Genomic DNA, 22096 nt, shown 5'->3' with positions numbered 1-22096 from the left:
TAGTGTTTGATAATTATATGTTCAGATCATTTACGTTCTTATTGTCCTTAATGTGTTCGAGATTTAGAGAAAGGGAAGTTAAAGTCTCCTAGTTTTCTGTTTTCATTTCCCCTTGTAGCTATAACATTTTTGGTACTAAGAATGCTGAATCCATGTGGCAGAGTTTTTTGACTATTACATTTTAGTTGTGGGTTATATCTTTGAGTAGTTCAAAATGTCCCTTTGCTCTATCTTCATGTTTTTATCTTCAATTTTACCTCAATCGATATTGTTACCACACTTTAAGTTTGCCAAATAGAAGTTTTGTCCAACTCTTTTCAGAGTCATTTTGTTTGAAGCATGTGCCTTATAAATAGCCTTACATATTATTTTGTGGCCCAATCTAAGTTTTTTTCTTTTTTTATGGAAAAAAAGTTTTTAAAAAAGATTATGGGAATGTCATATTTTTGCTATTAAAAAATTCAAAAATATTGTGTAAAACAAAAAATCAAGGTCCTTTGCTGATACCCTATTCATTTCCCCTCTTTTGAAACTCATTTCCTAGGGGTAACTACTGTTACCACTATGTTTTCTCTGTTCAGTTCTCTTTCTGGGCATTTGCAAGTGGATATACTCTCTACTACCCCCATTAGACTTTAGGATTAGACCTTAAATAATGTTCTGAAATGTTTTTTACTCAACAGCACAATGCAGAGTGTCATTATATGGAGAGTGACAATGCTTCATGTCAATATATGGAAATCTACTTCATTCCATTATAGATATACCATTGACTTAACCACATTCCAGAAATTTGTATTGTCTATAGTTGGTTGGTTAGTTGGTTGACTTTACCAGCACTGAACATTCTTCCACATTTAATCTCATCTACTTTTGTGAGTACTTCTGTAGGATAGATTTCCTGGAATAGATTTTTAAATTAAGGGAGACATTCATTTAAAATTTGATAGAAACTGTCAATTTACTTTTCAACAAGGTGGTAACAATTCACATTCCACTAATTATGTATAAGATTGTCTTATTTTTGATAATATTGTATGTTATCAGTCTTTTTAATTTTGATTAATTGGCAAAAAGCCTCATTATTATTTTAGTTGCATTTCCCTTCTTGAGCATCTTTTCATATCTTTATTAGCTCTGTATATCCTTTTCTGTTAAGCCAGTATTTATAGCTTTCCGTTTTTCTGTTGGATTATTTTATTATTTATTATTTTTTAATTATTATTTTATTATTTATTATTATTTTATTATCGTTTTTAAGGGCTTCTTCTATATAAAGGATATTAACAGTTATCTCATGATTTATTTGTTTTTGCTACAAAGAAATTTTAAAATATAATGAAGTTATTTCAGTTTTGTTTGTTTTGCCTTGGTTTCATGTTATGCTTAGAAAAGTTTTTTGTATTCCAGTAAAATATAAAAATTCTCTGATGTTTTCTTTTTATATTTTTACAGTGTTGTTGGGCTTGACTTTTATTGGCACAGTTTAATTTGTTAATATTTCATTCTATTTCTATAATCTTAATGTTTTAAAATGTTTTCTTAATATTTCCTGCTTTATCTTCCTCTTTTGCTATATTGCACAAATTGTGTTTGAGTGTTTGTGTGTTTGTATGAGTTTGATATGGAGGTTATATACCTTTTTCTTTCTGTTATACTAGTTTTTTTTTTTTAATAGCAAGAGAAACACATTAATTTATTTTCCCCAATGATGTCAAGAAGCAAAATAATATCTGCTAATTTCTCCCTGATGTACCTCTATTACTTCCAATCCCTCACACGCTATTTTGTTGGTGGTGGTGGTGGTGTTGAAAAAAATACTGGCTTTAAATTCCGATGATTACTGTATTTTAAGGGCTTTTATCTTTTTGTGTTTTATTCAAAAATATTTTCTTTTTGTGTTGTATTAGTATGTCAACGTTTATGTACAAGGATAGCAAATGCTTGGTATGTGTACCTACACTAACATACTGATGGAACAAAACACCAAACATTTTCTGTAGCCATAAAATAGGATAGGTTGGGTCCTGTCCTTCTGGTCTGTACCAAAGGCTGGACTCTGGGGACTTTGAGCAGGCTGATAATTTGGTACTAGTTCAGGTCTATATTCTTTATATATTTATTCAACATTTTTTTTTAGGGGAGGAGCTAAACAGTAAGTGGGAAAAGAGAACTCTAGCTTCTTTTTTATTATCCCAGGTAGTTCAGCTTTGGCTCCAAACTCATATCCTAACATTAGTAAGTGAGTCCTATAGTTAACTTCATCTGCCCTCCTTTACTTGTGGTTGTTGTTGGTGGTGTGGGCTCGGTAGTGTTGGAGATGATGGGCTTACTTCACCCCTTCAAGCAATTTATCAGGGTGTTCCTTCCAGTTTGGTTCTACCCATTCCACAAAGTAAACAATGCCAATCAGAACACCCTTTTCTACTAAGAACTTGGAAGTTTTCTGTTCCCTAAAGTAAGTCTGCCAGATATCAACACATTCCATCTTATTTCTGTGACCTTATTTAATGCTTCAAGCATCCACTATAAATTATTTATTGAAAGAAAAGTCTCCTTTTAGCTGAATGGGAAATTTATTGGTAAATATCTCCTCAAAAGCTTATAGATATATAAAAAAAGTATTTTGAGATCTTTATTTGGAGAAATGGGTGGGTGGAGGACAGGTGAGGAGTTACTTATTACTGTGGAATCTTTTGTACTTTAAAAATGCCTAACCATATAAATATACTTCTTATTTAAAAATTAGTTGAAAATTATTAGACAATTTGGGGATCCTCTTACTCTACGATAATGTTGAAACCTATGTACTTTAGAATAATGAAGGTAGCTATTGATATTGCATTGTTCTCTGATTGTCCTTTATTTCATTAGAGCATTTAAACATTCTGATTTTGTGTAGTTGGTTGCCTAAAAAAATTTTAAAATAGCACTCCACAGTCTTTAAGAAAAGTTAACCTTTTTTTCTAACTTACCCCAAAAGAACAGCTTTTCAATAAAAAATTTTTTCTGGAGATATGTTTGTTAGATTAATCCTTTCTGCCCGTGGACGCCCCCAAGTAAGCATTGTCAAAGTCTCCCCTCCCACCGCCGTCATGTCTAAGTCAGAGTCTCCCAAAGAGCCTGAACAGCTGCGGAAGCTTTTCATTGGAGGTTTGAGCTTTGAAACAACCGATGAGAGTCTGAGGAGCCATTTTGAGCAATGGGGAACGCTTACGGACTGTGTGGTAATGAGAGATCCAAATACCAAGCGTTCCAGAGGCTTTGGGTTTGTTACCTATGCCACTGTGGAAGAGGTGGATGCAGCCATGAATGCAAGGCCACACAAGGTGGATGGAAGAGTTGTAGAACCAAAGAGGACTGTCTCTAGAGAAGATTTTCAAAGACCTGGTGCCCACTTAACTGTGAAAAAGATTTTTGTCGGTGGCATTAAAGAAGACACTGAAGAACATCATCTAAGAGATTATTTTGAACAGTATGGGAAAATTGAAGTGATCGAAGCCATGACTGACCGAGGAGGCAGTGGCAAAAAGAAAGGCTTTGTTTTGTAACATTTGATGACCATGACTCTGTAGACAAGATTGTCATTCAAAAATGCTGTACTGTGAATGGCCACAACTGTGAAGTAAGGAAAGCTTTATCTGAGCAAGAGATGGCTAGTGCTTCCTCCAGCCAAAGAGGTCGAAGTGGTCCTGGGAACTTCGGTGGTGGTCATGGCGGTGGTTTTGGTGGGAATGACAACTTTGGCCATGGAGGAAACTTACTTGGGCAAGGTGGCTTTGGTGGCATTCGAGGTGTGGTGGACATGGTGGCAGTGGGGATGGCTATAACGGATTTGGTAATGATGGAAGCAACTTTGGAGGTGGTGGAAGCTATGATGATTTTGGCAGCTACAACAATCAGTCTTCAAATTTTGGACCCATGAAAGGAGGAAATTTTGGAGGCAGAAGCTCTGGTCCCTATGGTGGTGGAGGCCAATATTTTGCCAAACCATGAAACCAAGGTGGCTATGGCGGTTCCAGCAGCAGCAGTAGCTATAGCAGTGGCAGAAGATTTTAATTACTGCCAGGAAACAAAGCTTAGCAGGAGAGGAGAGCCAGAGAAGTGACAGGGAAGCTACGGGTTACAACAGATTTGTGAACTCAGCCAAGCACAGTGGTTGCTGGGCCTAGCTGCTACAAAGAAGACATGTTTTAGACAATACCCAAGTGTATGGGCAAAAAACTCGACTGTATTTGTGACTAATTGCATAACAGGTTATTTTAGTTTCTGTTTTGTGGAAAGTGTAAAGAATTCCACCAAAGGGTTTTTAATGTAGACTTTTTTTTTTTTTTTGCACCCATGCTGTTGATTGCTAAATGTAGTAGTCTGATCGTGATGCTGAATAAACATGTCTCTTTAAAAAAAAAAAAAATTAATTAATTAAAATAAATTAAAATTTTTTTCTGGAAACCGAGAAAATTTCTAGTAAATTTTTAGCTGATTCCTTTGAGTCTGTAATGTTTTTTGTATATAATAATACTTTTTATATCTCTTTCATCATTTAGGACTCATTTCTGTTTCATATCTCATTGCGTGAAGTAGAATTTCTAGAACTATATAAGATAATAATGATTTATTTTCAATAGTGATTTTAATAGGTAGATAGGTTTTGTCTTATCAACAAAGTATACTTTTATTCTTGTTTTGGAAGAATTTTAAAAATTTAATTGTGTTTTAAACTTTGTGAAATACTGTTTTGATATCTTGTACTAATGACAGTTTATCTGAGGTATTATGGTAATAGATTTCCTATCATTGAGCCTTTTTTTATAAGAGTGGTATCAACTCTATCTGGTTACTTTTGATTTGGAAAAGTCCATTTGTGAATATTTTACTTGCGCTTTTTGCATTTATATTTGTATGGAAGGATGGATTATAATTTTATTGTTGTTTTTGGCCTTTGTGTCATCCTTCTCTTTTCTGATTGTTAATTCTATGTTAATTTCACTTACTTTTTTACATTTTCAAATATATAATATGAAAGTTAGCTATTCCTTGAAAGTTTAAAAAAAGTCACCGTGAAATAGTGTGTGCCTAGCTCTTCTTTTCTGGGCACTTGATTAATGTGTTCTTTTTTTCCTTATTCATTACTTCTTCTTCTTCTTTTTTTTTTTTTGTCCAGATCTGTAGAAACTTCCAGTGTGTAAATGCTTCTGTTTTGAATTATGACTGTGATATTCAGAAAAAGTGTCATGGACATGGGGTAGGTAACACTCTCTTCTGGTTTGTTCATGAAACTAGTGCTGAATCATGAGACTTCTCAGTGAGGGTTAGGTGAGACTTCCCAAGATTTTTAGGTTTTTAGATATTGGGGAATTTAGATACCTGAAAAATTTTTCATTCTTAAAAAGAGTGAGTGCCTGTGGATTTGCATGAATTTCATCCTTTTTCTTGGTTTCCATTCTTGAGTTTATGATGTAGATATTCACAATTAACCAATTCACAATATTCACAATTAACCAAAGTGGTTTTGTTTTTTTTTTAATTGTTTTGAAGGTATGTAATAGCAATAAGAATTGTCACTGTGATAATGGCTGGGCTCCCCCAAATTGTGAGACTAAAGGATATGGAGGAAGTGTGGACAGTGGACCTACATACAATGGCAAGTATATAGAAGAAAATTAGTGTGATTGTCCAGTAGCCCATGTCAGAAAGTGGGCATCCTTGTACCTTTCCCTTATTTCCCACATTGGTTATACATTAAATATGTTGATTCTGCCTCCTAAATTTCTCATGAATGTTTCCGTTTTTTTTTAAATCCCTATTCATTACCTTCAATTTCTTGTCTGGACTTACAGGATAGCCTCTTAACGAGGCTCCCTCTTCCCCATCTTGCTTCCTGTAATCCATGTTTCATACTACTTTACAGAATTTTATTTTATTTTATTTTTCAGCTGTTTATTTTATAATTTATATTTATTTTTTAAAATTCAAGTATAATTAACATACAATGTTATATTAGTGTCAGCTGTACAATATAATGATTTAACAATTCTGTCCATCACTCAGTGTCTATTAAGGTAAGTGTACTCTTTTTTTCCCTTCCAATTTTTATTTAAATTCTAGGTAGTTAGCATAGAGTGTAATATTGGTTTTAGGAGTAGAATTTAGTGATTCATCACGTACATATAACACCCAGTGCTCATCATAACAAGTGCCCTCCTTTGGGGACCTGGGTGGCTTAGTCAGTTGACTGTCTGACTCTTGATTTAGGCCCAAATCATGATCCCAGGGTTGTGGGATCAAGCCCTGTGTTGGGCTCTGTGCTGAGTGTGGAACCTACTTGGGATTCTCTTCTCTCTCTCCCTCTGCCCCTCTCCCCCACTTGTGCCCTCTCTTTTTCTCTAAACACAAAAGAAAACAAAAACAAGTGCCCTCCTTAATACTCATCACCCATTTAACCCATTCCCCACCCACCTTAAAAGTCTCTTATGGTTTGTCTCTGTCTCTTTTTTTTCCTTCCCATGAGTTCATCTGTTTTGTTGGTTAAACTCCACAAATGAGTGGAATCATATGGTATTTGTCTTTCTCCATTTCGCTTAGCATAATACATTCTAGCTCCATCCACGTCATTGCAAATGGCAAGATTGTATTCTTTTTTTAATGTAATGTAATTTATTTATTTTTTTTTTTTGAGAGAGAGATAGAGAGAGATCTAGATAGAGAAAGAGAGAGAGAGAGAGAAAATCCTAAGCAGGCTCCATGCTCAGTGTGGAGCCTCATGTGGGGCTCGATCCCACGCCCTGGGATCATGACCTGAGCCAAAATCAAGAGTTGGATGCTCAACCTACTGAGCCACCCAGGCACCCTGTCATACTTTTTGATAACTGAAATATTCCATTACATTACAGAATTTTAGTGTTTTTCGTCAAGGATTCAGTTTTGATTATGTCTGTGTCGTGCTTTAAATTCAGTGCTTCTTGGAGTGCCTGAGCGGCTCAGTCGGTTATGCATCTGACTCTTGGTTTCGGCTCAGGTTGAGTTTGAGCCTCACATGGGCTCTGTGCTGACAGTGCAGGGCCTGCTTGGGATTCTCTCTCCCTCTCTCTCTCTGACCCTCCCCTGCTTGTGTCTTTCTTTCTTTCAAAATAAATAAATAAACTTAAATAAATTCAGTGCTTCTACATTGCTATTAGAATGAGGTCCAGAAATCCTTAACCTGGCTTAAATGCTTTGCATGATTTGCCTCTAGCTTAACTTTCTTCCCTCCTTTCACTCTGCTTAAGACATGGTAAACTTCTTGTGGTGGCTGGGTGGCTCAGCCACCCAGGGTTGAGTGGTTGAGTGTCTGACTCTTAATTTTGGCTCAGGTCATGATTCCAGGGTTGTAGGATTGAGCCCTGCATTGGGCTCCGTGCTGACAACTCAGAGCCTGCTTGAGATTTTCTTTCTTTCTCTCTCTCTCTCCAGCCCTCCTGATCCTCTCAAAATAAGTAAATATTTAAAAAAAAGTTCTCTCTTTCCTTTCCTTGCCCCTCTCCCCCAGTCTCGCATGTGTTCTCTCTCTCTCTAAAAGGAAAAAAAAAAGACATTGTAACTTCTTTTGTTTCCTTTAACAGGCTACTCTTTTACCTCTGGTCTTCATACAGTATTATAGTCACATTGTAGAAACTTGGCTAATTGCTACTCAGACTTCAGTTTATACCTTACTTTCTCTAGAAAGTTTCTCCTGACTGTGTAAATCTGAATAAATGTGCTCTCTTTATTTGTTCTCCTTTTATTGTAAGCACTATCACATTCTATAGTAATTAGTTACTAATTTTTTTTTTCCCCGATAGACTATGAATGAGCTCCTTGTTCACCAGTGTCTTCCTAGTGAGAATATATGCTTGCTTTCTCTTGGGTAATTACAAAGTAGAATGGTTGTTCATAGAGTGTGCTTATGTTTAGCATTTTAAGGAATTGCCAAACTGTTTCCCCAAGTGGTTGTACCACTTTATATTCTCCCCAGCTGCATGGGAGGGCTCTAATTTCTCCACGTCCTCTTCAACACTTGGTGTGGTCAGTCTTTTTAATTTTAGCCCTTCTAGCAGATGGCTAATTTTAGCCTTCTAGTGTAATAGAATTTCTCTGATTACTAATGATGAACATTTTTTTTTGTTCACTTATTTGCCATCCACATATCTTCTTTGGTGAAGTGTCTGTTCAAATCTTTTTGTCCGGTTTTTAGTTAGGTCTTGAGTTCCTTATTCTGGATACAAGTCCTTTCTGACATATATCCTTTGTAAATATTTTCTCTTGGTCTGCTTACTTTGGGTTTCATTTGTGGTTCTTTTTCTAGTTTCTTAAGGTAAAAGATGAGGTAATTGATTTGAGACCTTTTTGCTTTGCTTTTTTTTTTTAGTGTTCATTTATTTTTGAGAGAGACATAGAGACAGTGCTCCTGTGAGAGAGCGGGGGAGGGGCAGAGAGAGGGAGACAGAGGATCCGAAGAGGGCTTTGCACTGACAGCAGAGAGAGCCTGATGCGGGGCTCTAACTCACAAACCCTGAGGTCCTGACTTGAGCCAAAGTTGGACGCTTAACTAACTGAGCCACCCAGGCACCCCAAAACCTTTTTTCTTTTCTAATATAGGTGTTGTAGTGCTATCAGTTTTCCTCTAAGAACTGTTTTTTTTTTTTTTTTTGTATCCCACTAATTTTGATATGTTGTGCCTTTGTTTTAATTCATCTCAACCTAACTTCTAATGTATTTTTATTTTTTTTCTTTGACTCATGAGTTATTAAAAAATGCTTTGCTTTGAAGTATCTGAGGGATTTTTAGATACCTTAGTGTTATTGATTTTCCATTTATTACACCGTAGTCAGGAACATAGTTTATATGACTCAAATACTTGTATATTTTCCAAAACTTGTTTTATGTTCCAGATTGTGGTTTATCTTAATAATTAGTTTATATACACTTGAAAAGAATGTGCATTCTGCTATCATTGGTTAGAGTGTTTTATAAATAATTAGTTCATGTTAGTTGACAGATGTTTAAATTTTGTATATCCTTACCGATTTCTATATACCTGTTCTGTCAATTTTGAGAGAGGAATATTGAAATCTCTGGTATTGTTATAACTGTGAATCTGCCTGTTTGTCATGGAAGTTCTGTCAGTTTTTGTTCCATGTAATGTGAAGCTCTGTTCTATTGACAAACTGATCCCTTTATCATTATGAAGTAGCTCTCCTTATACCTGTTAATATTCAGTGCTTTGCAATTAGAAATTAATATAGCTACTCCAGATTTCTTTTGATTAATCAGCATGGGAAATCCTTTCTCATTCTATTTTCAATCTACTTGTGTCTTTGTATTTAAAGTGGGTTTCTAGTAGGCAGGATATAGTTTGGTTTTGCTTTTTTTTGTCAGTCTGCCAATCTTTGCATTTCAATTGAGTTGTTTTGACCACTTACATTTATTATTTTTTTTAATTAAAAAGATTTTTTTAATGCTATTTATTTTTGAGAGAGAGAGAGAGAGACAGTGTGAGCGGGGGAGGGGCAGAGAGAGAGGGAAATACAGAATTTTGAAGCAGGCTCCAGGCTCCCAGCAGCTTAGCACAGAGCCCTAACACGGGGCTCGAACCCACAGACCATGAGATCATGACCTGAGCTGAAGTTGGACGCTTAACTGAATGAGCCACCCAGGCACCCCATTGACCACATACATTTAATTTTATTATTGATGTTTGGGTTTAAATCTATCATATTGCTATTTTTCTATCACAGTCCCGCTTCATGTGATACTTTCCACTTCACTCCGTTGCTTCCCTTTCTCTCCTCCTGGCTTTCGTGCTATTGCCGTCATATTTTGCATATGTTATAAACCCTACCATACATTGTTATTATTTCTGCTTTAAGCAGTTGGTTATCTTTTAAGGAGGTTTAAATGATAGAAAAGGTCTTTATATTTACCCACATAATTACCATTTCTTGTGGTCTTCATTTCTGAAAATTATATTTCTATCTGGTATCATTCAATTTTTGCTTGAAGGACTTCTTTTCACATTTCTTGTAATGCAGCTCTACCAGTGACAAATACTTTTAGCATTTGTGTATCTTAAAAAGTTTTTATTTTGCTTTCTTTCTTGAATAATAACTGGGTAAAGTTATTATTAACTTACATTTATTAACTTTATATTATGAAAGGGTGGCAGTTTTTCCCTCCCTCTTCTACTTCTTCAAAGATGTTTCTCCATTATCTTTCGGCATTGCTTTTCCTGAGAAATTGGCCATCATCTTTTCTTTTTTGGTCTTTTGTTTTTTTAGGTGTCTTTTTCACTGTCTGGTTGCTTGTAAGATTTTCTCTTTATCTCTGGTTTTTAGTATTTGGTTATAATGTGCCTTGGTGTGTTTGGGATTTGTTGGAATTTTTGGATTTGTGCTTTTATAGTTTCCTTCAAATTTGGAAAGATTGTGGTCATTATTTCTTCAGATATTTTTTTCTGTCTTTCTTCTTCCCGTTCTTCAGGACTCCAGTTGCATGTATATTTGGCTACTTGGAGTTCTTTAACATTTCACTGTTTTGCCTTGATTTTTTTTTAAATTCCTTATTCTCTGTATTTAATTTCAAATAGTCTATTGTTATTCTTCAAATTCACTCTTATTCTCTGATGTTTGATCTGCCATTAATTCCATCCAGTGTGTTTTTATCATAGACATTGTGGTTTTTATTTCTATAAGTTCTAGTTTTTTCATTAGTTTCATATCTCTATGTAGCGTGTTCAATCTTTAGCTTCTTGAACATATAGTTGTAATACAATTATAATAACTTACAGTGTTTTTGTCTACTAATTCTATCATCTGTATCATTTTCTTGATTTTTCTCCTCATTTTGAGTCATATGTTTCTTCTTTGCATGCCCAGTAATTTTTTTTTTTTTTTTTTTTTTTTTTTTTTTTTTTTTTTTTTTTTTTCCTAGATGCCAGTAACTGTGAATTTTGCCTTGTTGGATACTAGGTATTTTGGGATTTCTATTGATGAACTTTGTTCTTGAGTGCTGATGTTACTTGGACATAGTTTGATCCTTCTGGGTCTTGCTTTTAAGCTCTATTAAGCAGGACTTGAACAGCAATTAGTCTAGGGCTAATTTTGTCCCATTACTGAGGCAAAAAGCCTTCTGTTTATTCCACTCAGTGCCACATTGATGATGAAGTTTTCTACTGTGAATGGTAGGAAGAGGCACTCTTCCTCATTCTATGTGACCTGTGTGGTTTGTTCCCACTGATCCTTTTAGAGGATTCTTTCTCTGGCTTCAGGTGTTTTCTTTATATGCATACATTGATCAGTACTCAACTACATATTTGAGAGGGGCCCTTTGAAGATCTTTTAAGTTCTGTCTGTGTAGCTCTGCTGTCCAGTACTTTGCTCCATGAACTCTAGCTGCCTTGGCCTCCTCAGACAACCAGCTCCATCTCCTCAATTCAAGGAGACCACTGAGCTTCCCTCACTGTCATTATGATCTGTTAGCTTTCCCTGAGCAGCAAAGCTCACCTTATTTGTTTTCTCTCAGGGATCACTTTTCTTTGTTACCTGATGTGCCCAATGTCTTGAAAACTGTTGCTTAATGTATTTTGCCTGGTTTTCTGGTTATTTTAGCTCACAGGATAAATCTGGTCCCTGTTATTCCATCTTGACTAGAAGTGGAAAGTTGGAACTATGGACTTCAGTGGCTCTTTATCATTCCATTGAGTGGGTGTGCTCTAACTTGACTTAGCTGTTTTCTAGTTATTTGACATTAGGTTTCTAAGTTTTTGATATGCACTGATAACATACTAATACTTATGCATTTTTTCCAGTTGAAGGATAGATTGCCAGTAATGAGCTTATTAGGTTGAAGGTAGAATCCTTTTTATGGTTCTTGACCACAATTCCAAATGAATTTACGTTAATGTCACTGATAGTATGAAGGTATCAGTTTCAATATAACCTTGTCAGTGTTGGTTGCTTTAATTTAAATTCTGTCTACTCATTAGTAGGTATGAAATGAGACATCAAACTGACTTTAATTTTTTATATTCTTATTTTTAATTGGGTTGAATTCTATTTCATGTAGTTTCATACAAGCTTTAACAGAAAGTTTTGGTACTTTTATAAACTTAATATTTTATAGACAACTTTATAGTTTACCACTGCTGTTTATATTTAGTATATTTTTTCTTTTCCTAATGAACATGGCATATATATCAAATTAATATGAATTAATGAATTTTTAAGATTTATAATAAGACTTACAACCTAGAAACCAGAAAAAATAATATTGATAAAATTAAATACCTAAAAACAATAAATGTATGCATAGAGAAAAGCATTGGATCCTAAGACAAATGATAAAATAGGAAAAATATTTCCAACTCATATCACAGACAAAGCTAGTTTCCTAATGTATAAAGAACCTTTAGAAACTGAGAAGAAAAAAACCGATAGTCCAATAGAAAAATAGATTGGATAGAGAAAGAAATACAGTATTTCCTTACACGTGAACAGTTGTTTTCCTCATAATATAAAAAAAATGTAAATTAAAATTATATAAGGTACAATTTTTCACCTAACAGGTTGGCAAAAATGCAGAAGGTTGACTCTATGGGTGACACAATGAGGAATTCTTATATATTGCTGGCTGGCATGCTAAATTGTAACCACCGCTGTGGCGGACAGTTTAACAGTGCCTTAAAAAATGATGAATGCCTTTACTCTCTGATACAGCAATTCTACTTCTGCAAAATTATTCTATACATATGGCTGTATCAATATGATATGATATATGTACAAGGTTATTTATTATAGCATTTTTTTTAGAATAGCAAAAGATAGGAAAAATAAAAGTATCGGTAGGGCACTGGCTAGATAAACTGTAGGACATCCTTGTAATGGAGTTTTGTATAGCTGTATAGAAAATGAGGTGGTCCTCTGTATGGTTTGGGAAGATGTACATAGAAGCAAAAAAAAAAAAAAAAAAATGGATGTGCTCCATAGTGTTTATGATATGCTACCTTTTGTGTAAGAAAGGGTTGGCAATAAAAGCATACTTTATTTTTGCTTATGTTTGCATGAAGGAATACTGTAAGAAACCAATGAAAGTGGTTATCTAATGGAAAGGCAAAGATGAAGTAGTTAGGGAAGAGGTATAAGCAAGACTTGTCAATGAATTGTTTCTGTCAGTTTGACTTTTGAACAATGTGAAAATTAATGTAAAACATTTATAATCACCTAGTATGTTTTAGTTAATATGTGTTAACTTCTAATTTAATGATCATTAATATAAAATTCTTTTCTCTAGAAAAGAGTACTGCATTGAGAGATGGACTTCTGGTATTCTTCTTTGTAATTGTTCCCCTTATTGTGTTTGCTGCTTTTGTCTTCATCAAAAGAGATCAACTATGGAAAAGCTACTTCAGAAAGAAGAGATCACAAACATATGAGTACTTAAATTTTTTTCTTTTAAATTCATAATAAGGAATTTAAAGTAATTATTAATGATGAGAGTCATATCATAGAGGTTGGTTTAAAAATAGAGTTCTAAGGGTTCTTTCTATTTTTTTGACATAATTAGCAGAGGTTAAAGGATAGTGGTGATTCAGCCACCTCTTATAATGGTGAGGGAAAAGATTATAATGACCAGCCTGTATGCTACTGAAAATGGCCCTTAGGCTTCATTTGTTTGACATTGATTTCTGATAGTCGGGTAAGTATCATTTGGGGCTATAGCTTCTGACTTGAGCTTCTTAATTAGATGTTAAAATATGGGTGAAAGATAAAAAATGTAAATGTCAAAAATTTTTTTCCATGTATATTTCAAGTATCAGTTATCATAAAGGAAGAATATTTAATACTGAAAACATACTTTGTGAATTATAATTTTTTTTAAATGTTTATTTTTGAGAGAGAGAGAGAGAGAGAGAGCGAGCATAAGTGGGGTAGGGGCAGAGAGAGAGGGAGACATAGAATCTGAAGCAGGCTCCAGGCTCTGAGCTGTCGGTACAGAGCCTGACGCAGGGCTTGAACTCACAAACAGTGAGATCATGACGTGAACCAAAGTCGGTTGCTTAACCGACTGAATCACCCTGCACTCCTATTTTGTGAATCATAAGTTTTTAAGAAATTAGTTTTGATGGAAGGAAGGGCTATTATAATTCAGACACCTGACATTTCTGGTCTATGTGTTGGACTCCTGCACGACTGTCTCTCAACTATCGCTTCTAACATGTTGGCTTTCGAATAGAACATACTACATGTTCGAATATAACATATAGCATACTGGCCTTGTAATCAGATCTAAGATCTAGCTTGTCATATGCTAGAATTGTGAACTGGAATAATAGATAAAGCTCTCTGAACTTTGGTTTATTTCCTCTGAAATAGGGATAATATTACCTGTCTCTTAGGGTTGATATGAGGATTAAATGGGAGATTATTAACAAAATCCATAGTCCATTGTTAGCATAATGTAATTATTTAAAAATGAGTTTTTATTATAATAAAAATAGTTTATCATGATAATGATTTCTTATTTAATATATTTTGATAGAGTACTCTGATGTGAGTTTTAATTTTTAACGTATTCTAAAACAGATTTATCTCCTATTCTTTCTTTCTCTTACTTCCTGCCACACTCAAACTGACCAATCCATAGATAATTCTCCAGTCTGCATCTCTGAAATTTTAGTTCCATAATCATAGCTCTCTCCTATGCATCTCTGTTGAGCTGACTTGCTGTTACCTCAGCATGTCTAAAATTTAATTGGTATCTTTCCAACCAGCTTGTTTGCTCCTCTTGGACTTCCTAATTTTTAGAGTGACTACTTAACGTTTTGTGTATTCAGCCTAAGAATATGCATTTGCTTTTTGCTTTTAGGAACGCTTGAAGAGAAAAGTTTGGAAACACTGGCCTAGTTGGCCAAATTTTATAGTTTCTTAGAATTTTAGTTTATTTAATTGTAAAGTGGAGTTAACAAAACTTTCCAGTGCTGTAAGGATTGAAAATATGTGAAAGCGGTTAAAAGTGCCATAAAAGTTTTAATTATCATCATGATCATCATTACCACCACTGCAGACATCATTATTCTATATTTGAAAAAATGCAATGTCATTTTCTACATATCATGTAGAAATGTTCCAATCTTACCTTGGCTGAAAAGTAATTGTCTCTTTCAGATCAGATGGCAAAAATCAAGCTAAAGCTTCTAGACAGCCAGCGAGTGTTCCTCGACCTGTTTCTTCAGTGACTCCTCCCAGAGAAGCTGTAAGTTTCAGACAAACAAACAAAATTTATTATGGTATCACATTGCTAAAAATGAAAAAAAATTATTGTTACATGGATATAGAAATAAGCATTGATGATTTCTTTATAATTTAAGAGTGTGGTCTCTGGGTAGGGTCCCTGGCTCAGAGAAGTCGGGAGAAGATATGTAGACATTAGGAATGCTTTGTCCTGAAATCAAGATTGGGAAATGACATGGGATCTATACTGTCACTGTGTTTTTCTGTGTCTGCTATCTTTCTGTTTTTAATGCCTGGCTTCCCTAGGGCATGTGGCCAAAGACCTAGTGCTGAGCTTCTGCAATAGGCCTAATTGTCTCAGTAATGGAACAGTAAACACTGTTCCTCTGAGTGTTTTAGGGAATACTAGGATAATATCCTTTTTTTTCATATGCATATATCCCTAAAAAATATATGATATTACTTCAAATGTTTTGAACTTCTGGATGTTAACACTTTACCAGATATATGATTTGCAGATATTTTCTTCCATTCTGTCTTCTCACTTTGTTGATAATATCCTTTGGTGCACAAAAGATTTTAATTTTTATGAAGTGCAATTTATCTTTTTTTCCCTTTATTGCTCGTGTTTTGATGTCATATCTAACAATCTATTGTCAAATCCAAGGTCATGAATATTTACTTGTATGTTTTAAGAGGCTTATGATATTTGTTCTTTTTATTAGGTCTTTGATCCAGTTTGAGTAATTTTTGTATATGATATGAAATAGGGTTCAATGTCATTCTTTTGCATGTAGAAATCTATTTGTCTTGGCCCTATTTGTTGAAGAGACTATTCTTTCTTCATTGAGTAGATTTAGCACCTTGTGGAAAAGCAGTTGGCCATAGATGTATAGGTTTCTTTCTATACTCTCAGTTCTATTCATTTGGACCGTATTTCCATCATTATGGCAGTTCTACATGATTTAATTATTGTAGAGCTATAATGAGTTTTGAAATTGCAAATTGTGAGTCCAGCAACTTTTTTCTTCTTTTTCAAGATTTTTTGTTACTTAAGGCCCCTTTGATTCCATATGATTTGGGAATGTACTTTTCCATTTCTGCAAAAAAGGCAGAATTTTGATAGGTGTTGTGTTGGATCTGTAGATCACTTTGGGTTGTATTGACATATCTTGACAGTGTTGAGACTTTGAACCCATGAACACCAGTTGTCTTTGCATTTACTTAGGTCTACTTTAATTACTTTCAGCAGTGTTTTGTAATTTTCACTATACAAGTCTTCAACCTTCTTGGTTAAGTTTATTATTAGGTGTTTTATTCTTTTGGATGCTATTGTAAATGGAACTGCTTTCTTAATTTCCTTTTTGGATTTTTCATTGCTGATTTTGCATGTTCATGTTACTTCCTGTATCTCTGCTGAATTCATTTATTAGCTTTAGTAGCTTTCTTGTGGACCCTTTGGGATTTTCTGTTACATAGGATCATGTTATTTGTGAATAGAGGTAGTTTTACTTCTTTCTGACTTGGATGTCTTTTATTTCCATAATTTTCTTGTCCAGTTGCTCTGGCTAGATCTTCCAGTACTATGTTGAATAGCAGTGGTAAAAGCAAGCATCCTTATATTCCTGATCTTGGTGGGAAAGCTTTCAGTTTCCTTGGCATATTAAAAAAACCTTTTTTTTTTTTTTTATGTTTATTTATTTTTTGAGAGAGAGGGAGCAGGGAGGAGGCAGAGAGAGAGGAGGAGGCAGAATCTGAAACAGGCTCCAGGTTCTGAGCTATCAGCACAGAGCCCAATGTGGGGCCTTGAACCCACGAACCACAAGATCATGACCTGAGCTGAAGTCGGATGCTTAACCAACTGAGCCACCCAGCCGCCCCCCTTGGCATATTTAAATATTTCTCCATGTTCTTCCAGTGACATCTTTCATGTTGATTGTGAGAAGTACTTAAAGTAGTTCCTGATAGCTGTTTTTAAAGGTTTTCAGCTGTTGGTAGTCAGAGTCCTTATTTATGAAATTGGGAAAGATCATCTCTCTTCTCAAATCCATTTTTGAAATATGAATACAGCAATATCAGCTTTTTATTTTTGTTTCATATTAGCTTATATCTGTTACATGTAATTTTTTTGTCCTAATGTTGTCTCTTATAAACACAATATTTTATTTAAAAATTTTTAAAAAATATTTGTCTTAAAAATTTTTTTTTTAATGTTTATTTAGTTTTTTTTTTTTTTTAACCTTTATTTATTTTTGAGACAGAGAGAGACAGAGCATGAACGGGGGAGGGGCAGAGAGAGAGGGAGACACAGAATCGGAAGCAGGCTCCAGGCTCTGAGCCATCAGCCCAGAGCCCGACGCAGGGCTTGAACTCACCCACCGTGAGATTGTGACCTGAGCTGAAATCTGACGCTTAACTGACTGAACCATCCAGACGCCCCAATGTTTATTTAGTTTTGGGAGAGGGAGAGGGAGAGGGGGAGAGGGGGAGGGAGAGGGGGAGAGGGAGAGGGAGAAGGGGAGAGGGAGAGGGGGAGGGAGAGGGAAAGGGAAGCAGGCTCCAGGCTCCGAGCCATCAGCACAGAGCCCAACGCGGGGCTTGAACCCACGAATCCTGAGATCATGACTTGAGCCGAAGTCAGACGCTTAATCAACTAAGCCACCCAGGCGCCCCCAAAATATTTGTCTTTTAACTGGAGACTTTATGTTGATTGCAATTATTAATGTAGTTTTTCTACCATATTACTTTATGATCTTTAATTTTCCTGTTTTTTTTTTTTTTTTTCTTTCTGTTTTCTTCCCACACCACAAATCCTCTTCTATTTTTTTGGGCTGATTTAGTTTCCCTTTTGCCCCATGTCATTTTTCTCTTTTGCTTGTGTTTAGATACATTGTTACATAAATTAGATTCAGATCTGCCACTTATTTGTGATAGTTTCTTGTAGCTTCATTTTTTTTTTAAAAGGATTCATTTCTTTAAACATATAAAAATACCTACTTTTTGTGCTTTATCTGATCATTTTAATGTGTGCAGTCTTGGTTTGTTATTTCTACTGATTCTTACAGTGGCTTATTTGTTAGTGTGCTTTGTGATACTGATTGTAAACTCATATTCTCTGGAATTTTATATGGGAGAATTTTATATGAAATTTTATTTCAGTCCTGAATTATAGAGTTCCTACAGAGAGTGTGTATATTTCCCTTGGCCACATGCCTGGGGTCAATTTCAGCTTCTCTAAATTAAAATTTTTGTTGGTATTTTGGGCCGCACAAGTGTTATGAACTCTGGCCCCCCAAACCCTTGTGAGGATGGGTATGTGGTTACAAATTACCCACAGAGATTATTTTCTTTTATTCCCCTTCTACCACCACCACCGTCTATTTAGGCAGTTCCCCCACTGTTCTTCGGGACAGGTGTTTCTTCACTGAGTTAATCCAGTGAGGACATTGCCCTTCAGGGGCCTAGGCTTTTTATGTTAGGTCTTAGATTCAGCATTCCATCCAACTCAGGCTCCAGGTTTTGTCTTCTAGATCTATGTATTATTTGAAAACATATAATGTAGTTCACCAAGGATGGAAGACATTCATAGGACCAATGCTGCTACATCCTCTGGACTCTTTCATACTTTTACTGTTTTGGGTCTTTAAGATATTTCTTACTCCCTAGAAATTCATTCAAGCATTAAAAAATACCTATTAATATTTTAACCAGCATTTTAGGTGTTCTCTACTTAGAACATTTTAGTCTACTGTTGGTGAGTAATAAGCCTGTATCCTATTGTTTTTAGTAACTGTGTATCTATACCATTCCATCTTATGGATTTATCACAGATTTAAAAACCGGTTGTTTCCAATCTTGTTACCATAAAAAAATGCAGCATCAAGCATCCTTCTGTATAGGTCTGTGCATACATGTAAAAGTATATGTCAAATAAATTCCAAGAAGTGGAGTTGAACTATCCTTTTAAAGTGCTGCTTCTATGGGTTAATGGAAAGGGATGGAGACATTTTCTTGCATCCCTTCTCCATTTTCGCAATAAAAGCAAATCATTTTATGGGGCCAAAAATAGACCACCTGTTCCACAGCAGGACCCAGGGAATGTTCAAGGTCTTCTCCAACACTGTGCATATTTTGTCACTCATAGAGCTTTAGAAAATAACAGCAGTTAGTAGACAACATCTTGGTTAGGATCATATTATCGGTGATTCAGTAATTCCATCTGATCTTCCCTAACTTTTCCTAACGTAAATGTGATGTGTAAAAAATATTCTTAACTTTTACTTTCTTATTTGAGGCTTATCTGTTTACTTTCTTATTTGCTTTAGACTCTCACTTTATTGTAAAACTTCATTTCAACTATCTTGTCAAGGAAGAATATCATGAATTCCAAAATTAAGCGTTGTAAATTAGGACTATTTACAATACCAGTTAGGTACTATACATGTTTGGCAATACATTTTTGGAAATTTTTATTTAAAATATATTGAAATAGGAAACATGTTACCTTTTAACTAATGTAGTTGATTAAACCAAGATTATAATAGTTTAGTATTATTGAATTAAAAAAAATAACCTTAAAAGAATTAAGTAGTCCACATTCAGTGGCAAAATGTTGAATAAGCAAAATATTTTTAAATGTCAGCATCGTAAGTCATCTATTAATGTTATTTATTTATTTAAAATTTATTTTGAGAGAGAGTGATAGTGTGCATGGGAGGATTCAGAGAGAGAGGGAGAGAGATAATCCCAAGCAGGCTCCATGCTGTCAGCACAGAGTCCAGTGCAGGGTTCTATCTCACAAACTGTGAGATCATGGTCTGAGCCGAAATCAAGAGTTAGATGCTTAACTGACTGAGCCACCTAGGTGCCCCAATCTATTCATTAATTTTAAATATATTGATTACTTTCATATGGAAAATAAACTGTATAGAAAATAAATTTATGAGTGCACTGTGGTAATAACTGTTTCTTCCTTTTTTAGCCTATATATGCAAACAGATTTCCAGTACCAACTTATGCAGCCAAGCAGCCTCAGCAGTTCCCATCAAGGTCTGAAGTGAATTTACTTAGATTACTTAAGCAGAATAAAACCCAGGGTTAATGTCTAATATTTCCCCTTGTATTTAATTTAGCACAAGGTATTTATTATCAACAGTTTAGATCGAATCCAATTTTTAGAGAAGCTTTTAAGATCTTTTGATATAAATTTTGTCATATTAGTGCAGTGTCAAAATGAAATCTTAAAGAAGTCTGAATAGGACAAGCAAATGGTGCTGCAACCTTTGGTGTATGTAAGTTTCAGAAGCAAGGGCCTTTAAAGTACCCAGCAATGGCAAACCAGATGGGTTAGACCAGCCCCTCCTATTAGGAACAGCTAGAAAAGCTAGACAGTGTGTAATAAAATATGTGTTTGAAGGCATGAGAGAACTACCAAGGAAATGAGGAAGTATGGGGCCCAGGAGAAGAAGGCAGTCTGGAGATAATTCCATCTTTTGGGGAACACTTTACTGTCCTGGACATATTTACCTATTCTGAAAATGAGAACGGAGAGACTAGGAAACTGAGGAGAGCTTTCAACAAATTCACAGGGTTGAGGGGACTAAAACTGAAGCCCTGCCAAAGAGGAAGTACCCTGGCAAACATCCCAGGTTTTGTGTTGGGACCCAGCAGTAAGGGTAAACTAGATCCTCAACTTTATTTCTATGATTTTTTTTATGTTTGGCCCCTCATCACAAAAGCAGACACACAAGAAAAGACAATGTGTCTAAAACAAGAGAAGCAATAGACCACAGAAACAGACTCAGAGGGCAATCCAGTGAGTGGCACTATCAGACACAGACTTTAAAATAACTGTAATAATTATGTCACAGAATTAATAGTCAAGATTGAGAATTTCAGCACAGAACTACAAACTTTAATAAAAGAATTATATGGAAATTCTAGACCTGAAAAACACAAGAACTAAAATCTTTCAGTTCTCAATAGATGGGCTTAAAATCAGAAAGAAGGAGCATTTATTACGATATTTTGCAGTATATAAAATGCATCTTACCCCTCCCACCTCCAAAAGTCCTTCAAATTACAATTGAATTGCAACACTGGGGAGTGTCCTCATGTATAATCTTTATTATGTAATAAAGAGTTCATTGAAATCCAGCTGTGCATCAAGAGAAGAATACATAAATCGTGAGACAGATATTCATCAAGTAATGTGGTAGTGTGTTATTGGAGTAGAGTAATACTAGAATTAGATGAAGAGGGTAAGGAAGGGTAGAGAGGTTAAGGACAGGTATAGAAGTCATAGCAGGTTTAATTCTCAGAGTGGATGTAATGTTTTGAGGAAGTTGGAATTTCAGCTCTATTTATGTAAACAGGGAGCTAGTGACCTCGTGAGTGTTTTGCAGTTTGTCTTTTCAACTTCATGTGCTGTTATATTTAAAAATATATAAGCCAGAACCTTCATACAATGTTTTTTGATTATAGAATAGCATTACTTTGTGGTAGTTACTCCATTTTACGCTCTGGTTTTTGTCTTTAGCCATTGCATATCAGATAAATAATAATCTCAGAATATAATGTACTCTTCAGAATTGTCAGCAGTGTTACAGATGGTGTTACATTGGGCTTGTAATGAAGTAGTATTATTTCATGTAGTTGAAACACATGATTAACTGTCTTTTTTCCTCTTACAGGCCACCTCCACCACAACCGAAAGTATCATCTCAGGGAAATTTAATTCCTGCTCGTCCTGCACCTGCACCTCCTTTATATAGTTCCCTCACTTGATTTTTTTTTTCCTTTACTTCTGCAGATATCTTCAGGGAACTAAGATAATCCTTTTTTTTTCCTGA

At 35.0% G+C, this 22096-nt stretch overlaps 1 protein-coding gene and 1 pseudogene across 2 annotated transcripts in view; both read left to right on the top strand.

The window, feature by feature from the left end:
- The window catches only part of ADAM9 (ADAM metallopeptidase domain 9), a 149921-nt gene extending 127825 nt beyond the window's left edge, over positions 1–22096 (top strand). The window contains exons 17-22 of one of the 2 annotated variants that reach the window (XM_042934796.1): positions 5165–5245; positions 5539–5644; positions 13306–13447; positions 15180–15267; positions 20227–20294; positions 21938–22096. In XM_042934796.1, the coding sequence (XP_042790730.1) occupies positions 5165–5245; positions 5539–5644; positions 13306–13447; positions 15180–15267; positions 20227–20294; positions 21938–22031 (579 nt within the window). In that variant the 3' untranslated portion in view covers positions 22032–22096. Of the gene's footprint in view, positions 1–5164; positions 5248–5538; positions 5645–13305; positions 13448–15179; positions 15268–20226; positions 20295–21937 lie in introns of those variants that run through there. The other variant, XM_042934797.1, reaches the window with a different exon arrangement.
- Positions 3048–4173, top strand: LOC122217605 (annotated as a pseudogene).

Source organism: Panthera leo, chromosome B1, assembly GCF_018350215.1.
Source record: "Panthera leo isolate Ple1 chromosome B1, P.leo_Ple1_pat1.1, whole genome shotgun sequence".
Taxonomy (NCBI): Eukaryota; Metazoa; Chordata; class Mammalia; order Carnivora; family Felidae; genus Panthera; species Panthera leo.
Note: the sequence above shows the minus strand (reverse complement) of the source record. Positions and strands in the feature narration are given on the sequence as shown.